General features: G+C 37.9%; 1 protein-coding gene across 2 annotated transcripts in view; it reads right to left on the minus strand.

Annotated features, from left to right (window-relative positions):
• Window positions 1–22,275, minus strand: part of GALNT13 (polypeptide N-acetylgalactosaminyltransferase 13) — a 362,438-nt gene that overhangs the window by 145,279 nt on the left and 194,884 nt on the right. For both annotated transcript variants that reach the window (XM_050969250.1, XM_050969251.1), the window contains exon 7: window positions 17,117–17,234. In XM_050969250.1, the coding sequence (XP_050825207.1) occupies window positions 17,117–17,234 (118 nt within the window). The remainder of the gene's footprint in view (window positions 1–17,116; window positions 17,235–22,275) is intronic.

Genomic DNA, 22,275 nt, shown 5'->3' on the forward strand with positions numbered 1-22,275 from the left:
AGCATGGGCGGCGATGCAGTCCCAAATCCAAAAAGAGCTCCAGCATGGACCGTATGGGAGATACTGGATCTGATCGCTGTATGGGGAGACAAATCTGTTCTATCAGAGCTCCGTTACAGAAGACGAAATGACAAAGCATTTGAAAAAATCTCCAGGCTATGATAGACAGAGGCCACAGCAGGGACTCAACACAGTGCTGCGTGACAAGCGTAACGGAAAGCCAAAGAATCAAATGGACGCTCATGGATGGAGGGAGGGAGGACTGAGGACTCCATCTATCCCACAGTTCCTGCAGTCTCCGAAAAACATTTGCATTCTTGGCTGAGCTTCCAGTGGCTGAAGCGTCAAAAACATTGTCGCCAGTAGTTCAGAGAATATGTCGTTAATTTACCCCCCACAAAGAAAAGGGAAAAAAATCGTTTCTCGCTACTTTTCAACATCACCATATGTCTACTGGATGCTGCTGGTAGACGGGGTGCTGTAGCGCTAAACAGCAGCATCCTCTCCCCTCCCTTCCCCGGTGGCAGACAGTACAGTACAAAATGTCTGATAGCCGGCCTCGTCATCATCCCGTGAGTGCTCCTGGCTGGCCTTGGTGAGGTCGGCTGGGGGCACCTGGGTAAAAATGAGAATGACTTCCTGTCATTCCTGGCAGATGGTACAAAATGCTGGGTAACCATCCTCATCATAGCAGCTGGAGCCTGAGCTCCATCAGCGCCCCCACTTCCCATTTCGTGCCTAAAGAAAAGATTATGTACTGCCTGGACTATCATAGCAGCTGGAGGCTGCCTCTCCCTCACTTTATCTCGCTAAAAAGTCAGTGTTTCTTATTCCTGCATTCTTTATCACTTCATCACATAAATGGGGGCGACACTGCCACGGTAGCCCAGGAGGGGTGTGGGAGGAGGGAAGCAACAGGTGGGGTTGTTGCAGGGGCACTCCCTAGAATGGCATGCAGCTCATCATTTCTGCAGGATCTCTGGGGCTCTGACCCGGAGCGGCTGTGCTCTCTGGCTCTCTAGTAAACTTGCCCCATATTCTAGGCAGGACTGACTCTATTTTTAGACAAAACATAAAGAAGGGAATGACCCGGAGAGTCATTCCCATTTTTGTCCATGCACCCCCGGCCCACATCAGCGAGGCCAGCCAGGAGCACCCATGACAGCAGCAGATGGTACAAAATGCTTGATAACCGTCATCACCAATTCCCAATTGCAAATGGTACAAAATGATTGAAAACCATTATCTCATCACCAAATTACAATGGCAGACAGTGCAATAGGGATGGTAACCATCTCTCCTACCTTGAAAAGGCAAATGAATGCTGCTGTGTAGTACTGCAGTACTGCCTCTGTCAGCAGCATCCAGTACACATACGGTGACAGTGACAAAAGGCAAAACAGGCTCCATGGTTGCCATGCTATGGTGTCTGCCAGGGCAATCCAGGGAAAAAGGGCGCAAAATGATTGTCTGCCGTTGCTTTCATGGAGGAAGGATTGAGTGACGACATTTACCTAGAATCACCCGCGACATTGTTTTTGCACCATCATGCATTGGCATTTCAACCCAGAATTCCAATAGGCGGGGAAGACTGCAGGATCTATGGGATAGCTACGGGATAGCTACCTACAGTGTAACGCTCCAGAAATCGACGCTAGCCTCGGTACATGGATGCACACAGCTGAATTATTGTGCTTTGTGTGGCTGCGTGCCCTCGACTTTATACAATCTGTTTTACAAAACCGGTTTATGTAAAATCGGAATAATCCTGTAGTGTAGACATACCCAATGTAATTCCCCTTATTTCAGTAGGATCGCACTGGTATAACTGAAGGCAAATTTTGGCCCTAGGCTTTTAATATTCCATCTGACCTGCAGATTTAATTACATTGAACAACAGTGAGTTCTCATAAAACAAGATCCACCTGCATGACCAATGTAATTTTAAGGTTCCAGGACTATACATTATATGCTCTCACCTGTAATCTCTCTGCTTCTCCCCAGTCTCCATGCTGGAGACTTGGGGAGAATAAATTCTTCCTGTCTGCTTCCCAGCAATGTCTCTGGAGCTGCCAATGAACCAAAATTAGGGTATCAGCTCTTAATGACTCATGTATGTTCCTATTTAAAATATTAACTTTTTAATATTAGAATCTAATAACCTAATCATTGATTCTGTGCTGTAGATCTCAATGAGAACAGTCCAACGAATCAGTTTTTCCCCCTCCACCTCTTGTATTTTTTGGCTAAGGAGTAGTAAAAAAGCACTGGAAAAATTCAGACGCCTTTAACATCTCTTTCTGGGGACTCATAATTCACTCCTACATTTCAGCATCCAATAGCCCTGTAATTTGGCAAATAAATTCCACTTAGGTCACAGACCTTGCCTACCAATTTTGAAGCTGTTATTTCTGTGTGGATTTCACAGAAGCATAGACTATGGGGAATGAGGGACAAGTATGTATCACATTTATAACAGAAACTAATTTGCAACCTTAAGTATGTAGTGCTACTGCTGCTGCATAATCTAGATTGACGATTCCAGAAATAAAGCAAATTTCATAGTGTCACCATTCCAATATAGAAGTTTCACTCTATCTACTAATTATCTCTGAATAAATCTGTAATGTGGTTACTACAATTATACTTTTCAGTTTTTCACCTCACAATGTACTTAAACATATTCCTCAGAACTACTCCCTTCTCTATATTACCTATATTATGTAGTTTCTTTGGGGCTCATACTTAATTGACATTCATTCCCCTTTTTGCTGTAAGCAAAGAGTAGCAGCCGCCATCCAACTTATCTATCTTCTTTCTATGTCCCCACATGCACTACTTTGGCTTTCCTCCTCACCTGACAGCATAGTTTATGAAGTCAATTTACAGCACTTCCTGATAATACAAAAAAATACAAAAACTGTCTAGCATCTTTGACAAAATAACTGTTATATTTTTGTAATTAGGACTCCTTTAAATAGACATAACATTTAAGAATAAACTGCACTAATAGAATGTTGCTGCCATAGTAACAATGTAGCTCTTATTTAATACGGCTAAACCCTTTTCTATAATTCCATCAGTATGCTAAATAATGTATTCTGGTGGGATTAGCAATGACAACAACAAAACATTATTGTGTTTAACATCGTGTGTTTTATATTCAGTGACAATTAGTCAGTATAGATGAAACTTCAAGTTGACATACTACAGAACAGTTGCTAACTTTTTTTAAAAAGGAAATGCATGAGAAAAATTTAACTATACATTACTGTATACATTTACAAACCACCACCAAAACAATATATTTCATGTATTTCAACATTATGCCTCTCATTAAGCATCAACACTAAGATACTCCTCTAGCATCAGATTTTCCATTCCTCCCGCCACTGATTATACTGTCCACCAGGAAATTCCCAAAATATTTGTTTTAAATTTATATTCCTAAATTTTCATTGCTCCTGATACAACCTCCTCTCCAGTAAACTTATCACAGGACTATAGAGGTGTCTTGATTCCATTGTGAAGAACAGCATTTTAACTTTTCAGTCTCTTTTTTTGTAAACTGCTTTTAAGCATTCATGGAGAAATTGACTACCGTTAAAAATGTAGTACCATATTTAAACTATATGGAATTTGTGTAGACATGACCAAAATTGAGATGACAAGCAACTTGTTAATATTTTGTTCTGCTCACTGGCTATTCTTATAACTGCACATGAACACACCTTTGGGTTGGAAACAAGTGTGGTATAGTATTCATGTGCAATTATATGACTAGCAAGTGAATTCTGCTTCACACTGCAGTAGTTTCACTTCTTTCTATTTTGCTGAGTGGCTACAACTCCTTTTGTTTAACTTACTGTATAACAGGCTTTAATTCAATTTTTATCTGGGAGTGCTGGAATTTGTGCTCTTCAGCCTCCTTCAAGTGAGAGTAATGGGAGGGAGTCTATTCTTGAGTTTTTTGTTGTTATCAATCCTATTAATGCCCTGCCTCCATTACTGTAGTATCTAAGTGTGACACAATCTTTTAAAGTATATTTATCCCCCCAACAGCCTGGTGAGGTAGGGAGGTACTACTATCCCAGTACCTTTTATACTGAGAACTATTATCAGTGAGAATTGACTGGATTGATAAATTAATACGTAAACCCATTTATGCATGTCTGAATATTGGTGACATCATAGCAGAATTTTCAGAAACCTTCATGATCCATCACTAATTTCGAACACTCAGCAGCGACCTTTCACTGATATGCCTTGCACACACCATCCATCCAGCCACTTACTGCTCATCCCCTACTATGAAGGCCCTTCACCATTTCTTCCATAACAACTTCCTCAAGGTTATTTCCATTTCTATGCCTAATGTGACCAAAGTTCATAAGTTTGTATCTGTTGATTATCAACATCAAGGTTTGCTTCTCTCCAATAATATTTCTAATATAGGCATTAATTCTTTTTTTCCCATCCAAGATATATGCAAGAGTCTTCACCAGCACGTTTCAAAAGCTTCAGTTTTCTTCTTATCAGCAGCATTAACTTCCAACTATGCACATCCATAAATTGCTATAGAAAAAGTTGGCCTTTTCATCAGTCACATCTTTGTACATTTTGAGATGTCAGAGTTTTCCCACACTTTCCTAAAGGAGGTCAGCCCAAATGGTCTTCTGATTTCTTCAGAACTGCCGCCTTGGTTGTATAAATATGATCCCAGATAATTAAATTCACACCTCTACAGCTTGTCCATTAATTGTAATGTCTGCTTGTATTCTGCTTTTGTTAGTCATGCTTTGTAAAGGCACGATGCTATAAACAGTACAGTTTGAAGCTAGGAGGGGAATCAAGTCCAAAATCAAGAGTCCTCAACTGAGATATCCCTGCTACTAGTGTCAGACAGCTTTATCCAAAGAACATCTAAGCCAAACTCACCTGCGTGCTAGGGTAAGAAGTGACCTTTCAGATGTTTAAAGATAATCACAAACACCATGAACTGTACTGGGAAGCAAATAAAAATCCAAGGCAAAACTTTGTCTATTGTTGTATTCTCATTGCTGCCTCACCTCCTCTTGAGAGGCAGGCAGCTGGATTCCACACTGTCTGAAGTCTCTTGTGGTCTACAGTATAGCCCTATAGTGTTTCATCCTGAAGGTGACAAAGGTGTGAACTGTGACAATGCCGATATTAGGAATGATTGCAGTTGCGGATGATAAAAGACATTTTGGGACAGGGCTGCTAAATGAGAACAGCATGGAACCAAAGCATCTCAGAATGCAAACCAATTTGATAAAAGATGTGCACACCTTGCTGATAAATGATGGATATCCTGACTCATACCACTACTTCGTGTTTTCTCCTTCCACAAAGCAGCATTTCTGTCTTGTCAAATACCAACTCAAAGCAAGTTCACTTACATTCAGGTCCCAGTGTTTGGTTGCTTGTGTGTATATTGCAATCTATGGATACCCAGAAGTGAAATATCTCCTGCACCCGCTTGTCCTTTATAGCATAAATTACTGTGATCTATTTAAAGCAAGTCACGTGGTTTGTTCCATTTTTAAACCACCCTTATAGTTGCTTAGAACAGCAGTGATACTATTGGTCTTTGTGTTGAAAACTGCACTGCAGGTAGAATATCCAGGTCTGACAGTATAATCATAGTTTAGGCTGCTATAGAATTCTCCAGCAGTTACCATGGATACTTAAACTTGACAATTTAATAAAAATTCAGTGCATATTTGATGTCTGGTAGATCACATTGGGGCAAGCAAGGCACAGTCAGCTTCTTACTGCCAAATACCCATCTGTTGATACAGCTGCTTTACAAATTAACCCTTCTAATTCCCAACCTTTTAGAACAGAATCATTTGATTGCATACAATGGAGTTTATGAGAAATAACACTTCTGAATTGTTGGTGAGAGCCTCATTCTTGAAGTCACAACTCTACTGCATGCTTAATTTCTCTTTTCATGATGAAAAATGTATTTTATAGCACAACCCATAACTTTATGAGTTTATAATTAATTTTATTTTTTATGTTTTAGGTTAAGATTTCAAGAGATCTGGATAGTGAAAACATATTTTACATGCAGCAGTAATCTGTTTCACAGGATTTTAGAAAGGGAAACTAATACTTCTTTTTTACTTGAACATGTTTACACGTATTGATGGTTCAATTAGATCATTCATCAGTCACAGTTTACACTCAGGCATTGAAATAATCACAGTACAAAAAGACTTGTTTTCCATCACATGAAAATGACTATAATCAACACAAGAAACAGATGCCTTGATAAGGAAATATGTAGAAAATGTATTTGAAAATAGCCATTAATAATAATTAAAATATGCTGTAATAATGAAATTCGCTATTTCAATCCCTTTTGATATTTGTAGCTAACTTCACAAAAATGAATCTGAGGATACAGTATAGATAGCGGTGCATACATTTACATTCAGAACAAGTGGAGCTTAGGTGCACAAACCTTACTGCATGCCCAAAGGAAAGCGCATAAATAAGTGGAAGTCCTGAGTACATGGATGTATATTAAAGCATGTAAGCACATGTTCAGTGCATTCTGGGTACAAACTGTGCTCCTAAAATTAGTCAGCAGAATTGAACACTTATGGAATATTGAAAAACCCTTTGGGCTAGTTTTTCAGAAAAACTGTTTGGCAGGTGCTTAGAGACTCAAAATTACACAAACACTTAAAATAATTTTCAGTGTCACCATCTACTTTAGTTTTACTTCTGAAAATAAGTAAGCATGCATGCAACTTTTCCAGCCTCACTATGAGTTACACTGGCTCACATTATTTTGTCCATAATTATATAGTTCAGCTTAGGTCTTTTAGACAGCTAGATCAGTGACTGTGCCTAAAATAGTGTACTTAAATATTTAAATCACCTGTGTAATCACTGCATTTTGCAAGAGCAAAAATAAAGGCTGAGATAAAGTCAGGCTAAGGACCTGGAATTATTAATCCTTTCTGCCCATTGGGAAAAGCATTACCCATATTATTCGACAGTTGTATCAGGAAAGCAAAATCCAGTAAAGTGGTGCAAGCTAAGAAGTGACATATAAAAGAGACTGAACATGGCACGGCTGTCAGACACATCCTCGAGCATCTGAACAGTGGCCATGTGTTTTTCAGTGATTACCATAGTTAGGCATATAGTAAATGGGGTGGGTTTTGGTTATGCTGACCCCCTCACTGTTTTTTTTCTGGAAGAGGCTCTATTCTACAGTGCTGTAGTACATAGTGATTTTGATGACTGTTATAATGTGAGTGTTTCTTAAGGCGGAGAAGTACTACCCAAGTAACACAGCTGAATTTAACATGCTTTCCCTTCATTGATTTATTTGAATTTCTACAATAATAAAGAAGGTGTCTATACAAAGCTCGAGGTGCACACAATACTAGGTACAAAAATAAGATTAAACAATATCTTATTCTCAACAAAGTATGAGTTTAGCTTTCTTTGGTCTTGACATGCTCCATTTTTCTAAAGGACAACCCCTTTTCCAGCTTAAACTCCTATTTAATGCTCCACTCACCTCAGAAAAGTCCACCTACTGCTATTTAAAGGTCCTTTTCCACTATGAGGGGACTCTGGGCATTCCCTTATGGAAAATAACCCCTACAGAACTGAATAAAAAATAAAAATATTTGAAACATCCTATAGAATGAGGGAAATAAATCCTTGCTATAAAATTCTTTAGAATGGATTTTAAAAAAACCCAAAGAAAGAATGTAATGCAGAATAAGATCCTAACAGGCTTTAGAATAATTCCTATAAAAATATTAAGTGTCTAAAAAAACACTGGTGGTTTCATCCTTACTAAATTATTTAGAACTTTTTCAGAAAGGTTTCAATTATGCACTTCGGCCAGTTACACTGTTTAGGTGCTTAATTACACCCACGTGACTGGTTAAAACACCTTTTACACCACTGGACGATTTACTCCTGAATGGCTAATGTTCCACTTTATTTTTACATGGTGCAGTGAGCAAAGTGAAAAATTAGCAGCTCCCAAGCCTTCACTGTATGCAATCCTCTTGCAACCATAGCATGCTGTTTTACAGCCCAAGGCATTTAGTGAAAGATGAATGTGACAACTCTTGATGTGCGTACTGCTTCTTTAAATCAGTATCAGGAAGCTATACAGGAGACACGTGGGTAAAACTACAGGCATAAAATGTACATTACAGCAGAGAGACAGAGGGGACAGATTTAGGAATATTTTCTTTTATTAGACTAAAGATCTTTATTCGTTGTTAAAAGGAGATACTGTGTCATATTTTGCCAAATTGTCATTGTTATATGACTTGCTACAAATAAAATCATTAAAAAGAAAGTAAAGATCAGTAGCACTGCTAAAAGATTATATTGATTTATTTGAAAATACAAAAATCATATTTAGTAACTTGTATTACCATTGTCTTGTGGAATATTTTATGTGGAGTTGTGTGACTGTTTTCCTAACAGAATAGATACACATTTCATTAAGTACCATTAATCTGTATTATCTGAGCCAAGCCTTGTATTGTTACTGCAAGTAATAAGGGAAATAAGATGGCTCCAATCTGCATATTTGTGGAAATGAAAACTTTGTGGAACCATTCAATTTGCACACATACACTCCACAACTCAAGGATCTCTGTACAGCGCAAATACTCCAGCTGGGTGATTCAATATACTAAATATTAATGTCTACTGATTACACTCCTAAGCCTTTTCTGAAGGGAATGAAAACACTAATGCCAGTTCCTCATCCATCAGGATAAAAGCAGGTTATTGAATACTGATGCGCCTTCTTGAAGCCAGCTGGATAGCAGAGAAATCAGCTTACAAATTAGCTGCAATATCTAGTCTAGATTTACAGTGAACAGTATTGAGTGAGAAAGGAACCATATAATCCAATTAATCCATTTAATATTTGTGCTCATAGATGATACCATCTTCTCTAGGAAGTGGGTGTGCAGGCAATGGGACTCTGGAAAGCAGTTGTAGACATCAGCACAAAAGGGCAACTGTAGTTTGCGAAACTTTATAACAATTAGAGAAACTTTCAGGAGATATTCAGGAATCCTGATCCTTTTGTGTTTACATTCCTAGGATGGTGCCTTCTTAGTCAGAAGTCATACCAAGAATATACAGTTTGTTCTAGTGATTTGGGAAGTGAAGGATCCTCAAGATACCCTTTTCCTCTCAACTTGAACATCAGATAAAAAAGAGAGGTATTAAAAAATCTCAGAGATTTCAACAATGCCAATTGTGTCTGACTCCTACTCACAATATTTTTCTCAACAAAATGGTCAGTTTTCAGAACGGAGAAAGGTAAATAGTGGTGTCCCCCAGGGATCTGTACTGGGCCCAGTCCTATTTAACATATTCATAAACCATCTGGAAAAAGGGGTAAACAGTGAGGTGGCAAAATCTGCAGATGATACAAAACTACTCGAGATAGTTAAGTTTCAGGCAGACTGCAAAGAGCTACAAAAGGATCTCACAAAACTGGGTAACTGGACAACAAAATGGCAGATGAAATTTAATGTTGATAAATGCAAAGTAATGTACATTGGAAAAAATAATCCTAACTATACATACACAATGATGGAGTCTAAATTAGCTGTTACCACTCAAGAAAGAGATCTTGGAGTCATTGTGGATAGTTCTCTGAAATCATCCACTCAAAGTGCAGTGACAGTCAAAAAGCAAACAGAATATTGGGAATCATCAAGAATCGATAATAAGACAGAAAATATCATATTGCCTCTATATAAGTCCATGGTATGCCCACACTTGAATACTGTGTGCAGATGTGGTCATCCCATCTCAAAAAAGATATATTGGAATTGGAAAAGGCTCAGAAAAAAGGGCAACAAAAATGATTAGGGGTATAGAACAGCTTCCATATGAGGAGAGATTAATAAGACTGTGACTTCTCAGCTTGGAAAAGAGGCGACTAACAGGGAATATGATAGAGGTCTATAAAATCATGACTAGTGTGGAGAAAGTGAATAAGGAAGTGTTATTTACGCCTTCTCATAATATAAGAACAACGGGCCACCAAATGAAATTAATAGGTAGCAGGTTTTAAAAAAACAAAAAAAAGTATTTTTTCACACAATGCACTGTCAGCCTCTGGAACTCCTTGCCAGAAGGTGTTGTGAAGGCCAATATTATAATGGTGTTCAAACGGGAGCTAGATAGATTCATGAAAGATAGGTCTATCAATGGCTATTAGCCAGGATGGGCAGGAATGGTGCCTCTAGCCTCTGTTTGCCAGAAGCTGGGATTGGGTGACAGGGCATGGATCACTTGGTGATAACCTGTCTGTTCATTCCCTTTGGGGCACCTGTCATTGGCCACTGTCAGAAGACAGGATACTGGGCTAGATGAACCTTTGGTCTGACCCAGTATGGCCGTTCTTATATTCAGTTTTGAAGTTTTCTGACTATAATACAGGTTCCTGCAGCAAACTTCCTGCTTTATTGTCATATTCATCATGCTTCTGGTTGGTAAACGCACATTGGACAGAACAATCATTAGTCTATCTTTGATTTCCTGCAGCTTTTGAAAAATGTTCTTATCCATCACAATTTTGTTTTTGAAGTTTTGCTGATAATTAATACACGCTGAGCTTCAACAGGAGCTACAGCCATAGTCTTTGGTAATAAAAATTCTGCTAAGGGAATAATATTTCCACATCCTAGCCTTCAGAATAATTCACTTTCAAGTGGTCTTGTTTCTATTTTATGCTCTATGGGATCATTATCTGACAAAGAAACATTAAGGAAACTGTTTTCATAAAGCACCTTTGAGACTCAAATCTCTATACCAAGAATAACAATATAGTGTTACTTTACAGTATAGTTTACATCATTACTTTAATAATGTCTCAAGTGCACAGTAAGGAACCAACAAACAAACTAAAAAAAAAAACCCCAAAACGTAAGTGCTCCTTTCATCTGAGAAGTGTACAATATGCATACTATGGAGTGCTGTAGCAGATCGAGCACTCACTGCCTCCTGCTGGTCAGACTAGGAATTAGCTCATCAGCCTCAGAGAGCCTCCTGCTGTCTGGTGTCTTGCCTGCCTCAGGCCCCATGTCCCCTTGCCCTTCCCCAGCCCCAGCCCTGCTCCGCTTCTGGTACCCTGAGCTCCCAGGCAGCTAGGCCTTTCTCCCTCCAAGGCTGGAGAGAGTCTGGCCCTGCAGCTCTTTTATAGGGTCCAGTTTGGCCCTGATTGGCTGCCTCCCAGCCTTTTCCTATTGGTGCTTCCGTCCCAGCTCTCTCCCAGGACCGGCCTTTAACCCTCTCAGGGCTGGAGTGAGGTGAGCACTTCACTACAAATGCATTATTGCATTAATAAAATTTGGCTCTCTCTCTTCAAATTGTTTTGTAACATCTTGACTGCTTCATCTGTACATTGTGGCAATCTTTTGTTCATTCAGATCTAAAAAGGCAATCTGCTTGGCCATGACAAACATGGCTGTAGGGATGCTTTTTCTAGAAGGGGATTCCAACATAGCCATGATGTTTTAATCAATTGGTACAAGCATGAATAGGTCAAATGAATTGTTAGAATTCTCCAAGTCTATGTCAGAAAGGGAAACAATGGATGGCAGTAAGAGATTACCATAGGCAAATTATGAAGGATGTTCATTTAGGAGAAAAAGACGCACACAAGAAAGAGTATTAACTCCATGGAGGCTGTGGGAAAATAGTGAAGTAACATGAAAATCATGTAAAGCATCTATCAAACCAAGAGTACCAAAAGTGCATTTGCACTAGGACTCTGCATTTTTTGTTCATTGTGCACCAACGCAACTCGGGCCATGGTTAGAAGAGGCAATGACAAAAATGCCTGAATGTGCTATATTGGTGCTTCCACTGTTGCTAGCACCAGTGGAGCTGAACTGGGGCTGGAGAAAGAGTGAAAAATGTTGACAAGCCCTCGAAATTGCCATCTATTTCCAAAATGTATTATATGCTGCATGAAATTGGAGCTTATAAAGATGAAGCATGACAGAATAATATGCACGGTGACAATATTATCTTGAGCGTAAAAATCTTCTACACAAAAGGGAATGGAAGTGCTTTATGAAAGAACAGACAGACAGATTCCCAGTTCTGTAACTGATAGGTAACAGCTGGTAGGTGTCAATGGGCATCTATCGTCATCAATAAATTTTGCAGTTGAAGAATTAACTGGTGTGAGTCAGCACAAGTTAACTAGTTTCTCCCAGCATTGCAGAATGAATGGCAATACCTTCATATGTACTAGCATACACTTTTCTAAGTGTATATGAGTTGAGGTAGTCCCAAGACTTATAAATTTTATCCATTCTTAACTTCAAAAGGGAAAAAAAACATTTTCTTTTTCAAACTGTCTTGATTATTGGTAGATCTGGTAGAAAAAAGTGTCTAAGTTTCAATTTTTTTGACAAAAGAGAGAGAGAAGGGGATAAATGTTTTGGGGAAAAAATTCATGAACATTTTCCCAAAATTTCAACCCATTTTAAGCATATGCTTACATGCTTTCCTGAATGGACTGTTTGACTTCATTTGGACTACTCAATACTTAAATTCTTTCACTGAAGCTATGTTGATTTACCCCAGCTGAGTAACTGGCCCTCAGAGTAACTCTTTTTGAGTTATGCTTATGAAAACAAAAGGGTAGCCAAAATTTTGTTTTTTTATATCCAAAAATGTGTATATTTGTAACCTTTCATGACTCCAGAAGAGCTGAAGTGATTTTTACTATCTAACTTATAAAATGTTCACCTTTGGGAAGAGAAGCTACCTCTAAAACATCTGCCCCAAAGGTGACTGTTTTGTTATGATCTTAGATCTGACTTTTCCTTTCTTAAGCCTTTCATTTTCCTCTCTGTCTTTGTGGAGACAAACCCTCTTAAATAGATATATAACTCTGATTTGGGGCCTGATCCTTTGGAAGCCCATTGTTCTCAGTCCCTTTTGTCAGAGAGATGGACAGACACTGTAATCTGATTTTCAAAGGTAATGAGTATCCCCAGATCCTATTCAGTTCAAATGCTCAGCATTTCTGAAAATGTCCTACTGTTTGAACATACAGTGCTCACCTCTTCATAATCACCCAGTTATTGTTCTTCATAAAAACATTCTATGGAGCTTGCTTCCTCTCCAATGCTGCAATATAGGAGTATAAAAGGGATGTACAGGGCTAGTGAAGATTTATCCCTTAAATTTATTCATAAGAGTGGTTCCTCTGAATGTCCATCATAGGACAATAGTATAAAAAGGGATTGTTTGGTAGTAGGTTTTGAACTGCTTACCATTAACTTTTAGATCCTAGCTAAAACTAAGCTTTGGGACATGTATTCCAAAAATAACAACATAATTAAATAGTATGGCATCAACCGGTAAAAGCCAGAAAATTGTAACTTTGGACTCCATCTTTACATGAGGTTCTGTGTCTGTTTTCAGCTTTAAGTGGGGAATTTCAATCACAATTTTTAATTTCCTACCTTCTGATAGCAAGCGTGTCATCATTAACATTATTCAAGCCTACTGCTTATTATGAGTTGGAACTATATAAAGTCCAAAAAGAACTCAATGACAGGCACCTGTAGGTCTTGAGATACCCAGAATACAGAGTATTACATTCAGCATAAATTCCTGAAAGAATAACATGAGTCTATAATCAGAAACTTTCAAGAGGAGAGCCTATATAGAATTCTGAACACTTCCTTGAGAAAAATACATCCTGATGGAATTCTCTAGAGGGAAAGTCCACCAGAAATTTGAGGAGACATAATGTGCCAACACACATTTCTGCTAGATGACACAAAAGCTTCAGATGATGAAATATTCTTTTAAGAAAATGAACAAACATTCATCACTATCCTTGGCTAGTTGTTTTAGCAGACAGGCCGAGCATTTCTCAGGTGAGGAGACTAAACTTCGCTCTCACCATAAAAGGTAATCCCTCCAGAACAGGTAGAGCGAGGCACATTACTAAGCTAGCACAAGTAAATGCTGTACTCATTGTGTGACTAAATACTGACTCAAGCCACCATAGTTATCAGTATGGCATCTTCCACAAAAACACTTGCATAAAATAAATACTGTAAACCCTGGTACCATTATAGAAGGCTTCACCTGCTGGTACTTGTACCATGGTAGCTACATCACTAGTTCTCAAGAGAGCTGGTCAAAAAAATGCAGAAAACTTCATAGAAAAAAAATTGAAACTAGAAATGTTTTCACCAGCTTTAGTTTTTAATTTGTTCCCACTGGTATTTTGTTAATCAATTCCTGCTTGATGTCTAAAAATTTGTTTTAATTAGGTCACTCATTTTAAAATTTAAAGGCTCTGAATACCAAGAAATAGCATAGTATTAATGCTTTCCATTTCCATGGTAGTTACGTTGCACTGAAAACATATTATTTTATTTCTATTCTTGATACCTTGCTCTCTTATTAGGTTGCTGTTTATTTTTCAAACTGGTGATTTTTCTTGAAGTTTAAATGTCTTCTGAAGTAAGACATGAAATAGCTTTTTCTAATGTGATGCCTGGAGAGTTCATCAGAAAATTCATAAGCTTATTTTGCCCAGTTTTAATGAGTGAGGAAGGATAGATCTGTTTATGAAGCTCCCTCTTCTCCTTACTACAAGTGCATATTTTACAACTAGCACTTGCGTTACTGCCCTTGACCATTTCAGATATTTTGAAGTGACATTTTTAATCTGAATTTGGAATATAGTGTCTAATGAAACAGTCCTGCAATTGCTATAACATGGGCCAAATGCTGAGGTCTTTACACAGAAGAATTCCTAAATGGGAACAAAGTACAAATTGAGCAAGGACCTCATGGTGTGACTGTATATGTCTAAAGAAAGTATTAAAAGGGGAAAAAATGCTATCAACAGATGCTCTGCTCCCTAGAGAATGGAATATTCCATGACCAGCCAACTCACATCACAAACCTAAACACACAGGGTGAAATCCTGGCCCTATTGAAGTCAATGGGAGTTTTTTCCTGGTCCCATTGAAGTCAATGGAGCCAGGATTTCACCTGATAGGTAATCATGTTCTTTAAAACAATTCTCAGTTTAAATAGGGTTATACTTCCTAAGGGACATGTTAGGGAAAGAGTTATTGTCTAGTGCACTATGGTTCAAAGCAGCTAAATGCTCAGAGTTCTTGAGCATTTAGTGCTCTGTCTGGGTAGATACTATGGGATACCCCAACTGCCTCCCAGGGAGCTGGGAAACAACAAGGCAAGGTAGAATCAGCAAAGGATGGAGAACACTACATTTAAGACATTAAGCCCCTGAGAGCAAGTTTTTATAGTACAGTGCACTGATTCAGGTAAGCACACACTTTAAGTCTATCTTGATTGAAACTGGTTCTTAAGTATGTGCGTAAAGCTAAGTGTATGTATATGTGCTGTCCTGAATTGAATACTACACTTTTCTTGAGAGGCACAGACACAATGTGTGTGGTGGGGGCGGGGGAGGAGCGGAGATTGCAAGGAATTGTAAATTATTTCATTTTTTGCACTTAAAAAATTTCTAAGAATCTGTACATAGAAAATGCAAAATAAAAAATGGAGAATTATGTACAAATCAAGGCCTGAGGCTTCAATATTTTTGTTAACAGGAGACAAAAGCATTTATCAAATGTCTAAGATTTGAACTTAAAGGAGTTAGATGCTGCAAGATGAGGGCTAAACAATTTCTTCAGGTTTCCTTCTTGACAGTATATTACAAAGGGAACTCCGGAGAGAAGCTTCCTCAATAACAGGACAGATTCCTTCTCAAAGACAATAGACGAAATGCCATGAAATTAGAACTACAATAGGTAGAGTCCTGCAAATCCGCAGGTATCCGCAAAAATGGTCTGCGGATAGGATGCAGAGAAAAATTTTGTATCTAGAACCCTGCAAATCTGAATATCTATGGATCATTTTTGCGAATCGGATGCAGACACAAATTTTGTCTCCATGGAAGGCTCTAACAATAGGCTTTTTCTGGACAATTATAGACTATTGTGTCCAGGTTCATTGGGACATGGTTTAATTCACATCAAAAATTTTAGTTTTAAAATGCCTGTTCTGTGGGGTTAAGATTGCTCATCATAAGTGGCAGACATTCATTTACTTTTATACCCAGCAAAAAGTGAACTGAATTAACAGGTACGTTTAAACATGTGGGCACACTCACACACAGTATTACATCTGATACTTTAAAGCAAAAACACTCAAGGCAAAAGAAGCTTAGAAAAAAATCTCTATCCTTCTACTTCATTGAACAACAAACAATATATGCCTTCACTATGTAGTTAAGATACTGCCAAAGCCTCAGCTGATTTCTTCCAAAAGTAATAATGTCTGCTTGACAAAACTTTAGTGTTTTATGCAGAGAAAAGGGATGTATTTAGTTTTATTTTGCATACTACTTTGCCTTGTAAAGATGGCAATACATCATATGATATTAAGTCATTTTTCACATCCTTCCTAATAATTTATTCATCAAAGCCACAATTTTCCAATCTTCCTTTGATTTAAAAAGGTAATTTATAAAATAAATGCATTTCATTTTATTCTTGTCAGGGGCAAAATGCCTCTAACTGATAGAAATCAAGTCACTATTCTGCAGGATATGAAATTCCTTAGAGAGCATGGCTCTCATATGTAAAAAGAATAGAAATCCTAGTCATAGCTTGCAAATCCATGATAATATACATAGTTGAAAGCTTCTGTTGAAAAGCTTAGTTGGATTTTCAATACTGCACACTTCTTTACTTAATTTATGTCAATTGGCACCCCTACTGTTTCAATGAAAGCCCTGGGTTTTTAATATAAATATATTAGTAAACCTTATGATAACTTTAAAATCATTATCTAAAAATCTTTCAGAGCAATGATAAATGTTGCATGCGGTAGAAAAAGAACCCCAAAAACACTACCATGAGGCATCTAGTTACTTTTAGAATTTTAAAATAATCCAGAACTTGCATTTTAGCTAAAACAAAAGTGCCTCATCTGCAATGTACATGTCATTATAGTATAACTGTTGGTTGTCAGAAAAATGAAGTAAAATGGGAATTACCCTAAAAGACATTTCAAGATTCTCTCCACCCCAGATATCCATTCCTGCATCGTAAGTTCCTATCTCTTCAAAGTAGTTTCTGTCAATAGAAAATAGGCCACCAGCCATAGTAGGGGTCCTAGTTGAAAACAAACAGAAATAAAAAAGAAAAAAGAAATAAAAGAAAAATACCTTTTGAAAGACACTGAAATGTAATAAATGTTACTATAGCACATCTCCAGACCTTTTGAATATAAAAATGTATTCTAAATACATTAATGAAAATATATAAAAAAATATGGTTTAAATGTCTAAAGCTCTACTCCAGCTGTGGGCCAAATAGTGCAGTTCTTATTCAGGCAAAACTCTCACTGATAACAGGAGTTTTACTGAGTAGGAACTGCAGCATCACTCTGTACGTGAAATTCCACTTAATATGATGCACCTAAAAAATCAGTTTAAATGGATGGAATATTGGCCTTTTGCACCTGGAATAGCAGTTTAAATCCAATCTGAAATGCTTAGTGAAGAGAGTTTAATGCCTTTAGCTCTTCCCTTAGAGAGAGACTAAATGGTCATAAAATTACCAGGCATAATCTCCCTTAACAGGATTATAAATCTTTACAACAGGCAAATCCAATCAGAGTGCAAATTTACTATGAGTAAAAATATTCTGTTTCCCTGTAAAGATTTTTTTAGAGTTTAAATCTACATTAATGACAAATGTTTATCTGAGATAATATAAACATACATTATTGAAACGGTACTAATTTCAGGCTTCACAGACACTTGGCTTTGGCCTTCTCTTACCATCAGAATAAAGGCTGAGATAATTTCATAATCAATGCTTTTATTAGTGCATCCATAGTACTGTCAACCTAAATACTAGTGCACAGCTAAGGGGGGAGGACAGAACTAGCATGGAATCAAAGTTAAAACTTGATCCCGCAAACATGACTATGAAGAACTTTAGTCATATGCTCCAGTATTTCAGAACAGTGCCTTTATGTTCTATATTCTCCCTCATTGAAAAATTGGTCCTCCACACTTTAGTTAATCCATTTGTAAACTCCTTAGGGCAGGATTGTGATCTGTCCTTACAACACCATCCAAGGGAGTAAGAAGGTGCAAGGCACCGCGTTAATCCTCTGCATGGGTTATCTACATGGAGGGGCAGTGGGGGAAGGAGAGCAACTATTGTGGAAATGCTATTCCACTATTGTATAGATGGGCAGGCACGGGGTGGGGAGATTGGCAGTGTCTTGGCTCTGACCCTCTCCTGGAATCCACTAGTCAGCAGATTCGAGCCAGTGTGGAGGCTACTGGTATAGACCAATAGCAGATTACTTCCCTTCAGTACAAAAGCGAATCAGAGAGCAAATAACGACAATTAATTCTCTGATCTGCTCTGATGGTGCAGCTAAACCCTGCCCATTACTGAAGGCAGGTTCTAATGTTACATTCTAGCCCTTAATATTTAAGATGCTGATGTGATGAGGCACTTAAGCTTGAGCTTAACTTTAACCAGTCTCATTAAAGTAATGAAATCTTATGTGCTTTGCTGGATAAGAATATCCAAGCACAAAAAAATTAGAATAACTATTAATTAGGGACTGGTGTTCAAATATGGAAATTGAATAGTGGTTTTATCCTCAGAATTATAAAATGAATACTTAAGTAGAATATGCATTTTGAAACTAATCTTTTCTATTACATTGTATACAAATACATATATAGACGCACATACAAACAGCTTTAATATACAGCTGAGTCAATTTAGTAATTCACAACAATTCATTTATTCAGCAAGTTTTCTTTATAAAATGGATTGTTTGTGAAGATTGAATATCAGATACTCAAGTACAATGTTTAAAATTTGTAGTTTGCTCCTTGTCTTTGGTCAGATATGTTACAGGTGTCTCTTCCCTGAATGGATAAGCAATGCAACTGCTTCCGGCACAAATACCCGGGGTGTGTGAATTTAAAATTCAGTTTCCACGAATGCTTGTGAATGTGACATTGCAGTTGGCTTTGTGAAACTGTGGATGTCAATTTGATTGCTCAAATGAGCATAACTCAACAGAATTCATTCAGTAATATGGGAAATTGTTTGCATTACCCATCCAGCTCTATTCAGCTACATATACCTAGATACACATACACCCTTGTGCACACCGAGAGACATCTTCCATGGTTATTTTAGCACCAGCACAACTTCACTGGTGTTTAATAACAATGGGAGCACTAGTGTGCACTAGGCACACCTTTCTAACTGTTCTAGTGGTAAAGAAAGTTGGCTTCTGCTCTATAATAGCACTCCCACCATTGCTAGTGCCAGTGAAGCTACACTGCTAAGAGATTTCCTTGAAATCCTCCACGTTACCTTATATACCTATATATATATTTTGTATGGGATATACAGCTGATACCATAGAGTATTTGCATAATTATTTCCTCTTCTGCCAGAGCTTACTATCCTAACTCCTAATAAGATAGCATAGTTCAGTGAAGAACAAGCAAATGATATTGAACCTCTGCATTTACCTACATTTCATAGGTGTGTTTTTCTCCCCATGCTCTCTACACTGTAAACTCAGATAATTAACTGTCTGTCATTTCAATATAGTTAAGCCTTCCTAGGTTTCAAAGCTGCTTAACTGCCCTCAACCTTGCTATATTTCTGCCACAAGTAATATCATTGACCCTCTGGAGTTATAATGAGGAACAATAATGAAACTGAACAGATGGTAATAATTTTTGGCTATGGCCCCCTACCTGACTGGGGCATTTCACTGTACGATATTGTAATACTGTAGATGACGATCATCAAGCAGGAGAAAAAGCAAAAATTCCTGTAAATTTGTATATACTTCACATTATATTTTAGAGAGTGCTTACCAATTCAAAAATATTTGCTTTAAACGACAATTATATTAGTGGCTAGTTAAAGACCTCTATTTCTGTGTGAAATCACTCCATTAAATCCTAAAATCACTAAGTTTGCTGGGTTTTATTTACATATTTGAAACTGACCAGATTCATCAAGCGATCACTAAGATTCACAAATTTTTTGCACAAACCTGCATGTAGCAAGGCATGAACAAATGTGAGCCAACATATGAGCCCTATATTGCAAACACACATATAGGAGATTATCTTACTAAAATGAGTAGTCCCATTGGTTTCACATAAGTAGATTTACTCATCTGTGCATGAGATTGCAATATTAAGCCCCAATGTTTTGCATCAAAATCATGTGAAAATTTTCATTTGTGTGGCTTCGTTGTGAAAACAAGTGACTCTTGGCAGTTTCCACTGAGTTTTATTTTGAGATTTGTGGGGCTTTTGAAATTTGATGGCAGAGCTGTGGGTGCAAATGCACAGAGATCAAAACTGTAAGCAATGTTCGCCTCAATCCTTTCAAACTGAAACTACTGAGTATCATACAGGCCTACTGTAAAATTTACATACACATCAATAAAGGGGTTACCTAAATAAAACATGACAGCCAAAACTATTATCAACTATGTAAATTGTACTTGTTACATGAACAAATAGCTGTGCCGCTGTCATTGTAAAAACAACTATAATAGCATAATAGAAAGAATAAAGTCTTATTGATCCTTCTTGAAATTCAGCTGCTGCCACTATATGATTGTCAGTGCATTGTGTATATTAGGTGTTGATTGTTTAAGAGTAAAGGTAGTATATTCTGATTTATTTTTCTGGTCTTATTTGGTTTGGTCTTTTCTGGTCTTATTTGACTCTCTTAGTTTGCTCGGTTTTTGCCAACCTACTGAGATAGACCAGGGAAGAAGATCTGGCTCCTTGATGCTGGGTAAAAGGAGCAACACAGTATAAAAGCCCCCTAAAAGCCTGTATCCTGATGAGGGATGATTCAGTCAGTGCAGGGCCTGTGGAATACTGCCTCCCAATGATCACCTTGCAAGCTAGGGCATAGGGACAGAGAGGCATGCTGGTGGGGAGGCTGCAGACATTCTAGGCAGCACTATGGTCCATAGGCGAGCTGCCAAAAATTAGATAAGGCCTCCAGAGCTGTCCAAGTTATGTTAGGAGTCTCCTCAAGCCCTGGAGCAGTCTAGAACTGGGAGGGAAGAAAGTTGGCTTAAAGAGGCCCTACCCCCCGCCCCCGATCCTGGTTGTGAAAGCCATGCTGTACCTTTCAGAAGAGCAGCACGGAGTATTGCCCATTATATTTAACTTTGGCTCCAAGAATTCTAAGTGGCAACTGATGACTTACATATTTTTACACTGACAAGATGGGTGAAATTGTATCTTTTACCGAAACAACTTCTCTTGGAGAAAGAGACAAGCTTTCATGCTCCTCACTGAGCTCTGAAGAAGAGCTCTGTGTCAGCTTGAAGCTTGCCTCTTTCACCAACAGAAGTTGGCCCTAAAAAATATATTACTAAATCCAGCTTGTCTTTCTAACATCCTGGGACCAGCAGGCCTACAACAACACTGCACAAAACATATTTTACAGTCGCAAATTTAATGAATCACATTTAGCAACATGAGGGAATGTGGACAAGTCATCATTTCCTGTGGTACTAGGAATTATGAATGAGACAAAGCTTTTTGCTCCCAAATCATTAGTTCAACCTTAGCCCAGTTTAGCATGACCAACAATCCTTTCCATCATACCACTCTATGCCATATGATTTGGTGGTCTCAGTCCAATTATTAGTGAGAAGGTTTTCACAACCCAAAACACAGAATTACAGTTTCACTAGCTGGCATCCTTGTTGACTGCCTCAACACACAGCCAAAAATGCAAACTATACACCACCCTTAAGGTATGCAAGATAAATAAGGACATTATCTATATGTAATCTGGAATAAGGATCCTATTTATATAGATTCCTATTAGTATCAGACATCATCTACTTGTTGGAATGGAGAATGAGAAAGGGATAAACAAGGTCTGATCCCTACTTTCTGTATATGTTTATTCTTTTATTTTTATTCATAGTAGTTGGGATAATAATAAAATGCTTAGGAAAAAAGCAAAAATGTCAAAATAAAGAGTGACTCAATAAATTTTAGCACCTAGTGAACTGAGCTTTTAAGAAGGGAAGATGAATATGGTGATATCCAGTAAAGATAGACTGGTGTGGACAGTTTTAACATGGACAGCACAAAAACATCTGGTATTTTTG

Source organism: Gopherus flavomarginatus, chromosome 10 (genome assembly GCF_025201925.1).
Source record: "Gopherus flavomarginatus isolate rGopFla2 chromosome 10, rGopFla2.mat.asm, whole genome shotgun sequence".
Lineage (NCBI taxonomy): Eukaryota > Metazoa > Chordata > Testudines > Testudinidae > Gopherus > Gopherus flavomarginatus.